This window comes from Monomorium pharaonis, chromosome 6 (genome assembly GCF_013373865.1).
Source record: "Monomorium pharaonis isolate MP-MQ-018 chromosome 6, ASM1337386v2, whole genome shotgun sequence".
NCBI lineage: Eukaryota > Metazoa > Arthropoda > Insecta > Hymenoptera > Formicidae > Monomorium > Monomorium pharaonis.
In genome coordinates, this window is record NC_050472.1 from 20,746,107 (window position 1) to 20,757,162 (window position 11,056).

The following is an 11,056-nucleotide window of genomic DNA, read 5'->3' on the forward strand; positions in this document are numbered from 1 at the left end:
AGAGAGAAAGAGAGGTGGCAATAATGTGTGTGTGTGTGTGTGTGTGCGTGTACGTGTGCATGCATCGGTGCACTCCCAAAAAGGGGACGCTTAGATACGTCGATGAACAATATTATCATAAATACGTGAGAAAAGCCGAATTGACTTCCAGATCGCGGCGGCGATTTACTCCCCGCGACGGTGAGGTAATTAGTCACGGCCCCGTAAGCTTCCCCGCGTATATATACGCCGCCAATTATTTTTATAATCAGCTGTCGTCGCGCTTTCCCGGTTAAATCTATTTGCATCTCGAATCCGCACTATTCGCGCGCGCTCGGGAATAATTTATCGCGGAAAAATATAAAAGGGATGCGCAACGACGAGGGAGGAGTTGGCGAAGAGGAATATCCCCCCCCCCTCCACCCGTCGCACACCGGACATGTAATGTACATAATTAAACGGATTGATCGGCGGGGCAATTATATGTTGCGCGCGGGCGATATTAATTTCGCCCGGCCATTAATTTACTGACCGACATCGCGCAGGAAAATCTATTCCGCGCTGAACGAAAGTCGTCGGATTGGCTGGTGACCCGGCGGCGGGTGAGTGGTAATCGACCCGCGGCAAAAAACCGCTCGATGGCCCGATAATTATTGGTAGCAACGTACGACGCGTGGTTCGTTAATTCCGCGGAACGGACTCTCGAGTGTTTCCTTCTGGTTACGGCGAATCACGCTATAAATTATCTACCGGCGTTCGCGCACCTGCATCAAGATTCGAGTTTCACTCCGTTTGTCGCGTTAGAGTTTAATAATGTGTTATTAAATAATTTATGTAAACTTAAAATTAGAGGCAGGCGTATACGTACACAGAGAGGATTTCTTTAGATTTCATAAACAGGTCTGTTCGACTATTCCAAAGCATGTGTTTCTTTGGTTATAATAAATTTCAGATAGATTTCTTTGGATTTAATAAAATTGATTAGAAACAAAGAAATATATGCTTTGTGGAATAGTCGAACAAAACGATTTATTAAATTTGAAGAAATCTTTCTCTCTCTGTGTATTAAGAACTTGCTATTATTTTTGACCAGACGGGAAAAACAATTTTTTTTTTAATTTAACGGTTCTTTATTGTTACAGAAGCTACTCTTGAAAATGTACGGATAATTGTGTTCTATATTTTTGTATTATGCCTACGTGAATTTATTTGTGTGCGTATGTGTGTCACGAAAGAATTATTTAACTTTTATTATACGCTTAAGTAAGATTAAAGAAGAGGTTCTCATCATGTAATCGGGAATACGTTTTCATCGTGCACATAATGTTTACCGCGTCTCGTATCACTTAATCGTATCGGCCACCCCACAACATGCAATTTGATAAAAAAGATATATTAGCAAAGAATGACGTACAGAAAACACTACACTGATAAATAAAGAGCGAGAGAGAGAGAGAGAGAGAGAGAAGAATAATATAAGTAAATCGCACCTGCGAAAATTGGTGCTATTCACGTACAACGGGCGATTAATTGCTGGAAATTATAATTATCGAACCTAGATCTTAATCGTCCATTAATAAATGCCGAGTTGTCAACACTTTACTTAATTGTCGTAATCGTTAATAATTAATGGTCACATTAAGGTAATTATTAAACGATATCACTGCACGCGTAATAATAATAATTAAAAAAAAAAACTGGATCCTACGGAATTTTATTGTTTCTATCGTACCAAGTGATCGTATCGGATTAACTCGTCGCTCTTTCGCTGAGAAGTTTCGTGAGAATTCTCTCTCAATTATTTCGTCCGCATAAAACGAAGCTAATACACGCGAAAGTTATCCACGCGTGGTGACAATCGTGAACGCGTAATTGCGAATCGTAAGTGGCTTTATTCCGCGATTTCACGGCTCGCGAGCTGGTGCAATTGAGAAGAACGATAAAATCGTATATAGGACATAATGATATCGCTCGCGGCGCCGAAGGTAATTCGCTATCAACCAGTCAAGCCGGTGCAGCGTTGTTGTCAAAAACAAGCTGCATTCACTCATGATTGTGCACCGCGTGCCACCCCATTAACGTTATTACGCGTTCAGACCCGAGAAAAATGCGTTTATATCATCGCCGTCGGAAGAAAGCGCCCCCCTCATATTTATCGCAACGTTCGAAATACAAACTTGTTTCGCCGTGCTCGCAGTGAAAATCCGAAAAGCTGAGTTTTTCCTCCACGTGTCGCGATATAAGGTGACACTTGATTACCATCACCGCCGAAATAATTGTCAATTGTTATCTTCGCGAAGGGAAACCTTCGAAAAAAAAAGGGGGGTCTGAAAGTTATCGTTAGCATCAACGGAGCGCTTTATTACCGTTTTTATGTTTCGTTTTTAGATCACTTGACAGTACGGGGTCGGTGTTTTTTACGCGCCAATCATTTTCACAGGTTGACGCGCCGGTTTGCCTTCTTGCCGATTTAGTCGCGGCACGGGTCCATCAGTATGTTTCTTACGCGATCTATCTGCGACGTTCGCAAGAAAATGTACGAAGCAAATCGAAAGATTAGCGCGATAATTCATTACAGTCGTAACACGCGCTATCTGGATTCGAGGGGCTGGCAACGCGGAAGGAAACAAAGCAAATCAGTGTAAAACGAAGTAAAAGTGAATTGCAAGGCGAGTCCGAAGATTAATTTTTTTTTAATAACTTATTTCGACTTGACCTTCGGAAACTACTATCTTCAGGAAGCTACCTGTTAGTCAGTAGTTACCCTCATCTTGTACCATTAAACTTTCTTTGATATAAGACCGAGATCATGATTAAACGTCAACCTCTCGCTCGCCGACGATATAATACAAAACTGCAGTCTCGAGTATTAAAGTCAAATGTTTAAAATTAAAAATCGAATTTGTTTAAATAAAATGCTGCGCTCTTATTAATTCGTAAACCAATAGAACGTATACGTGTACGTGTAGTGTCATTGTAATTATAAAAAATATTAATCATGATAATAAAAAAATATCCAAACTTATGACGAGAAGAAAATATAAAAAATTGCAGCGATTTTGAGATGTCGCGTGCACGTGCAATTGTAAATATTCGTTTCAAGCAAATGGGGGGCAACGCGAAAATGTAACCGATTACGATACTTCTTTGAAATATCAAGTTCATTGCCATCGTGCGATTATCCAGGTATTAATCTTCATCTACGAGCATCGTACGGCGTTATTATTGTACCAGCTACGAGTATAATCAACGGTCGCAAAAAAAACAAAGAAGTTGCTCCAAGTTTTTATGCCCGACGACAGCAGTATCAAAGACCGGATTTATCATATCGGGTAATTGACCATTCGGATAATACATTTATTTCATTCTAAAACGAAAATCAAAATATGTCGCGCGATTAACGACCAATTATTCCTCCGGATTAAAAATTATCGTTAAAATCACAAAAAATATACGCATTACTAAACGTAAAACCGTGTCGTTATACGAGGCTAATTTATCACGCAAATGTCAATTGATTCCGTAAGTCCTGTCAGTTCTTTTAATATTGTTCTTTTTTCACCCCGTTTTTTCTTATCTTTTTTCTAGCGATTTAATAGAAGATAAAGTATCGATATGCGAATGTTATTACTTTGTTACGAACATAAAACCTGTGAGATGAATAATAACGATATAATAAACTGGTCAAACGAGATAATCAGTTCCACTCATGTTATTGTAAAAGCAAATATTTTAAAATTACAATCTTCATTAAATATTACTATAACTAAATTTTGTCTAATTGATGTCGGTCAATAAATGTAAAATTCATAAAAGTTTGCACGTAAATTGCATTTTCGAAAAAAAAACCTATTTTGTAACCCACGAATAACACTCGACGAAGTAATTTTCTACTCGCTGCGGCAAAATTGTGCAAACTACTCGCGTCTATTATACATTCGTTCTGGTACATTTTTGCGACAAAAATCAAGCATGAGACGCAACAGCAGTAATTTAACTTAAATTCTTGTATAACAAGACCTCAGAAATGTAATTGGCTAAAATACACTGACGTACCACCGTTCAAATTTTCCAAGTAAGATCAAAAGAATAATTTCCGTTTACGTTCGGAAGGCGGAACTGTCGGCGCGAATTTCTTTGTTCATCCGTCGTCGTACAAATATCACAAAAAAGAAGTATAATGTTTATGAACAGATAAAATGCAATCTGCAGACAGGCCAGAAAACGGGGTCAAAAACACCGGCGACAATAGTTAAAATAAAGCATTTCTTTGCCATCTAAATTTTCCCAAGAAAATTCTAAAGCCAAATATTTTAATAGTTTAACATTCATTTTCGTTTCTAAAAAATTCTGCAATTACACTTTGACATATTACGAGTAGGATCAGTAAATATATGACAACAAATCAGCGTTATTGCAAGTTTACAAGTTTAACGCTAGAAACTTTAGCAATTAATAGTTAGAAATATATCATAATTAAATTTGTTTCTGGACATTTCCTGTTAACAGCAAATGAACATTAACTCTATGAAAAAAATCCGTCAGAAAAATGTAAACTCCTTAATCATTTAACATTGCAATTCCACAAACGACGAGTCTCTCAAAATTCCAAAGCAACATTATTAAATATCGCTACATCTAATTTCATCTACTCACGCCAGTCATCACGTAGTCAGAAATAGCAACTCACTCGTGACAAAAGTAACTCCAATTTCGTTCACGAAGCAACCAAAATCCCCGGTGCTTTTTAATCCCCGTCTCTCGCGCTGACGCCTCTCAAACATCGCCACGTCTTTTTTTAGGCCTAAACGACTCCGTATCGTCGCTCGCCGGGAAATTGCGGCAAGGGGCCGACAAGGGGGAGAGAGTTCGCGTCGCACTTACCTTACTCTGGACATAGTCGAGGGCGAGCATGCAGTCGGAGTATCCGCTCTCGGTCTTGATCGTGGTGCCACCCTGGCCGGGTCCGGTCGAGCAGAATCCGGAGCCTACGACGCCGACCGGGCCGCCGAGGCCGGCCGCCGCCGCCGCCGCGACGCTGTCCCGGTACCAGGGATACATCGGGCGTCCCGCGGAGTAATATTCACCGTTTCTCCCCCGAACCTCCCCGGTCCCCGAATTCCACGCGTGTATATTCACTCTCGGTCACTCGTTTTCTCTCTTGTTTCTTTTAACGCTTTCTCTCTCTCTCTCTCTCTGGGTTTTTTCCTCGCTTTTTACTTCGTTCGCGATCTACGGACGCGACACGCGGTGCGCGACACCCACCTCACCGCCGATGGTATCACTGCACCGCGGATCGCCGCGCGCGGATATCGCCGCGGTACACACGCCGCGCTCGCGCACTACGACAAGAACGGTCCGCGCGCGCGAGAACCACCCGTCGTCGTCGTCGTCGCCGTCGTTCAGGTCGAACGGGGAAACGATCCGGACACTAGCATTCGGCGCGCACGACGGCCTCGGGATCGCGCACTCCCCGGGTAACTGGAAACTCGCGGCCGCCGGTGGTCATCGAACGTCCGTCACTGACACACGCACGCACATACACACACACGCACTCTCCACGGCGATGAATCGAAAAACGTAAACAAAACCGCAAGCGCGCGGCCAATGTGTGACCTTGCGCCGAGATCGCCTCGCGTGTGTTCGTCTGTCCCTCCCGTCGATTAAATGTTTACCTTTCCTTCGTTCTATTCAGCGTAGTCCGGAGCGTAAGTCTTCCCTCGTCGCACACGCGCGAGGGGCCAGGAAGAGCTTTTAAAACGCACCGTTTGACACGTGAGAGAGAAGTAGAGTCCGCCGCTGCTTCTGGTGTCGCTGCTGTTACCTTGTCACTGCCACACGCACGGGGATCCCCGGCCAACTTCACGACGGACGACGAACGAAGCACGCGAATCGCGTACCCGCCGAAATCGCGAGCGTCTTCTCTCCGTCTCTCTCTCTCTCTCTCCTCCGCGTTACGCGCGCGGCCAACTTCACTCTCTTCTCTCTCGGCGAGAAGGAAAGTCTCACGCGCTGTCACTCGACGACGACGACGCCGCCACTCGCACACGAGTCATTCTTCCGACTGGTACAGCTTCTTCGTCCTCGTCCTCCCCCTCCTCCTCCTCCTCCGTCGCCCCTTCGTCCACTCGCTCCGTCGCGACGGAACGCGAGAACGTGCGGGTCTATCGCGCGGCGATGGTCGTCCTGTCGATCGCCAGCATCAGCCACTCCGGACGGCAGCAACGCGTCGCGTCCGCCAACGCTCATAATACATCCGCGCGTTACACGCCGCCTTTAACGCCGGCGGGCGGCGCGACCGCGATCCGAAACCCGCGGCGCGACTCGCGCGCCCGCGGATCGCGCCATCGTTGCCGCTGATCGTCGACACCCTCGTTGAATCTCGACGCCGAGGGGGAATCAACGCGACCCGAAAAACGGCCTCCTTCGCACTATTTCTTCCCCTCCTTCCGCCTGTCGCACTGTCTCACTCACTGTCTCTCTCTCTCTCTCTCTATCACGTCAACGTTGACGAGTCCGAGGCACTGTCGTCGCGCCTCCCGCGCGAGAAGAGCGGGCGCCAACCCCCCCGTTCCCTTTGCTTTCCTCCCTTGCGTTGCGGCCGCCCGAGCCGGGACGCGCAAAAAAAATGCCACCGCGGCAAAGCCCGGATATATCGTGAACCGTGAACCGCGGACGCGGTTTCAGCACTGACGCGGGAGCCGCGATTCGAACGACCGTTCGGCCGTGCTCGGCCGTCTCCGGCGGCCCTCGTGTCCGCCCCTCACGAACCGCCGCCGCCGCCGTCGTGCGGCGCGCCAACTAGCGGTGGAAGACGCGCGGCGAGCAGCGCGGGAGGGCCGTGGTGGGCGCGGGAAATGCGAGCGCTCTCTCCGTCTCTCTTTCTCTCTCTCTCTCTCTCTCTCTCTCTGTTTCTTGTTTAGGGCGATTCTCTTTGTCTCCCTCCCTTCCTCGCTCGCTCGCGCCGAAGTGGGAGAGCAACAAGCTTTTCTCGGGCCGAACGATATATCGCGGCACCGCGGATTCGCGTAGAATCCTTCCGTTTTGCAACTTTCGGGAAAGGACGGATCGAATGTTGATGTAAGAGAATGTGCAGGAGCATTGACAATGTTGCGCCTATTGCGTCGAGATAATTTCGTTTTAGATCCCCTTCCACTTCTTCATTCGTTTGCCAAACGGGCGACCAATGTAGCGATCAGCGAAATGTCAAAGCAATTCCCGTTAACTCGTGTTACGAAACTGTTGACACGTGTAACGGACGAGTTCGAGTCGACATCTCGATAAAGAAGGATAGACTTGCCTATCAAGTAAACATGCGTCTATCTTTCTTTCTAAATAAATAAAGGTATAGATAATAAAAACGCGTGACGGTTGAAGCCTCCCGATGAATTGGGAACGATCGGCTCTTCGTCAAACGTTTTCTAATTTCTAATGTAAGAATCATATAAAAATTATATATATGTCAAATAGTAACACGTTAAATTTGTTGTGAGATGTGTAACGCGCGAAGCGACGAATCGCGACGTTGCGTAATTATACGGGTGGTTTTCCTTCAAACTCGTGTAGGTGTGACCGGCAATTTTCTCTCGCGAGTCGAAACGACTGTCCGTCGTGTCCGAAGAACCCTCGAATTCGCAAATCCGCAAAAACCTAGCTGAATCACCGCGCGTCGGCCTTGACGTGTAAAAATCTCGCGCCGTGGACACGGAAGGACGAGATTCTGACCTCCTGCGACCTAATTCACAGGCACCGTCCTCGACGCGCGTGGAGAAGCTTGAGAAAGGTCGCGCACGCTGTGAAACATCATGCAAAAACCCGCCCCTGAAATGGTCCCCACGAATTCCTGGGGAATTTCTTCGGCAGACGCGGAAGAGGGGGAGGAAAAAAACAGTCCTAGGATAAAAAGTCACCCGCCGCGAAGGGGTCGGTGAACCCACGCAGATATATATTTTAACAACAGCTGATAGTCCTCTCATTCGTGCCCTCACTTGGAGCGACCGTAAGCTTCAGATTTTGACTCAAAACAAACGTTGAACGGAACAAATGTCAGCATTTTGACATTTTATTAGAATCTGCGGTTAAATTTGTCAACGATAAGAATAGAGTTGTTACCGAATGGACGTAAACGTTCCGCGGACTTAATGGACCGTGGCACGCGATCAGATTGTCTCTATAAATTAGGCAGGGTTGTTTAAATAAGGCTTAGCTCTTCTAAACCTACCTCTGCCATCGTCGCGCCTCACCATCGACCTTGAACCGCACATCCACTTCGCCAACTTGAGATAAAAAGAGAAAGGGAGATGTATGATGCCGCCAACCCCCGTGGCGTAGACCAGAAAGGAGCTATAACCACAAATCTTATCGCCGGAGACGGAGGAAGACCAGAATGGGGTTGATGGTCATGGTTAGAGGGTCATGGAACTGTCGGTGTTCCACTTTCTTGAATGCGCGCGTACTCCCCCACTAATATTATATTTTCATAGGTCAAGTGAGGCATGAAAAGCGAATTACGAGAAACGCCACCCGCGAATGCCGCTCTTTGAAACATCGACGGACAGAACCGCCCGTTTTAGACCGACAGATTTGGTTTCATTTATACGATCGCTGTACGACAATTCCCTTGAATATCTTTTCTATCGCGAGATGTAATTTTAATATGTCTATTATAATTGGTTACGCACTATTAAATATTAAGGGATCAAATTTAAACCAATTCTTTGAATTAAATAATATTTTGCTAATTTTCATACGCATCAAAATGTATTATTCTGCAAAATGTGTACGATTAAGTTACAAAGACACCCTCATCTATGAGTCAATCTATGGGTTGACTCGCTTAGTTTCAAAGTGAGCAGCGTGCGTATTAACATTTGTGCCTAATAAATAATAGATTTGAGTGAAGTTTAATACATTTTTTAAATTAAATTGTTTGACTCTATTGTCTCAGTTAAATTAATGATATATTGAGTGGGAGCAATGACGACTACTAATTATAATAAGAAATAAATGCGATTTAAATTTACTGTCAAGATGAGGAGATATATTTAATTCGACATTTCGAATTTAACGGTTCAAAACAGATCGTGAATATAAGATCGGTCGAATAACGTTATACCATAAGTGCAGCAATCAAAACTGCAAAAAAAAACGCAACGTTGATTATAAATAACATATTCGCTACTAACAATATCTCGTATTCTGCACGTGCAAGTCAAAGCAAGTCTGTTTGAAACGCGCTTTAAAGAGCTTTGCCGATCTTAGATGACGATGAGAAGTTAATCGCACACGGATACGTGACAAAGTACCTCATCTTCTCAACGGTCAACGTACGTTCCGGTGAAAAATCAGCGACTTTGTGGGTTCATTCACTGGCCATTAATAGATCCTCCGTCCTTCCTTTTCCACGAGGAAAGGAACCACGAGCGGCGATGTTGTCGACCCCCGCGGAGTGCTCCAAAAACAAGCTATAACCACAAATCTTATCGTCGGGGGGGGAGGGAAGGGAAGGGCGAAGAAGAAGACCTCAAGGGGGGTTGCTGGTTAGGTTAAAGGGGGAGTTCGTTCCACCTTCCGAGCTACCTAACAAGTAGCTTGTAAGAAGAGCCGTTTCGCCCGGTGATTCGTGCTCGTAGAGCTGCCGCCGCTGCCCCGAGGAAAAACTGCGACACGGTTTTTCGGCCAATGGGGTTCTCCCTCGAAGTTCAAGGCCATTCTCAAAGATAGCTATGGCACGAGGACCCGGGACGAGGGAGAGGGATAGGAGAGGAGGCGGGCTTTTTTGTTTTCCAGTGCTCTTCTGGCACTGCTATGAGGACGACCGACAGACCGACAGACCCTGGTCTGCCCGGCTCTACGTCTTGTTCCTCTCTGGCGCCAGATCGTTTTTTGGTTATCCATTCTCCTCGATGACATCGACGCACCTTGGCATTTTTTTAGACTCTTGATTGGGGGCAAGTTCAGCTGATGAGAGGGGTTCCCTAACTCACGTTTAAAAAAACGAGTCGTTTAAATGATTTACGGCACGATTCATTCATATATTCGGTCAATTTGAACGCGGAGTGCACGATTTAAAAAGTGACAAAAAAATTGCTAAATGTCATATTTAAAATAGCATTCGATTAAACGCTATTTTATAATAATTAAAAATACTACTATTAATATACAACACGTTTTTCCATTGTATTACATATGCTGAACCACATGTTTTTAAATTAAAACTTGGGAATTTAATTATTTTAAACGGTAAATAATTTTAAATTTCCTCATATTAATGACAACAAAAATGAACATTCTCTCAGTTAAATAGAGTCTAATATTTTTCTCTTAAATCTCTTTTTTTTAATCAAATGTATATTACATACTTTATTTTTCATCACTTAAGAATCTTTTATAATCGTTTTATACAGTTTAAATTTTTTTATTTCTTTGCCATAAGTATCAAGAGATATCGTAAATAATTATTTCAAACTTTATGTATATTTTTTTAATAATAAAATATTAGCGTTTTGAATACTTTTTCGTACGGAACGATCGAAAAATAAACCGTGAAACGTCTTGAAAAATCCTCCAACGACTTGCTCAATGGCGCCCGGTTGATCGGCCATGTTGTCTTAAACGAGCAAAGCGAAAAGGGACACGAGGGACGGACCAAAGCAGTGTAACAAGAAATCATGAAACGGAGTAAAAGGATGGGGACAGAGATTAATGAGAAACGAATCTAGCAGTGGAAGGAACGATGAAAGAAGGTCGACTTGAATCGAAGACCACGGCAGCGCGGATAAACAGTCTTCTAGCGAATATGTATAACGTCAAACGAGACATAAGGCAGCTGTTGCAAATTATATGAAGAATCAGAATTAAGTCACCTCACGACGATCTCGAAGATTCCCCGTAAAATCGCTATGAGAGATTCCTTTGTCATTTGAAATAGCCGTCATATAAAAATATGACAGCTACGTATCCATCGTTTCCTCGCGAGTTTTCGTGACGAATTTACTTGACATTTGAAATCGAAAACAATACAAAAATCTACTTAAAAAAATATATATATATATATATCTGTATAATAATATATATT

The 11,056-nt window shown here is 44.2% G+C and overlaps 1 protein-coding gene across 1 annotated transcript in view; it reads right to left on the minus strand.

Annotated features, from left to right (window-relative positions):
• LOC105836319 (zinc finger protein rotund) overlaps positions 1-6,694 on the minus strand; it is a 161,433-nt gene extending 154,739 nt beyond the window's left edge. Inside the window, exon 1 of the mRNA XM_036289099.1 lies at positions 4,864-6,694. Coding sequence (XP_036144992.1) covers positions 4,864-5,040 — 177 coding nt within the window. The 5' untranslated portion in view covers positions 5,041-6,694. The remainder of the gene's footprint in view (positions 1-4,863) is intronic.
• Positions 6,695-11,056: the final 4,362 nt, after the last annotated feature.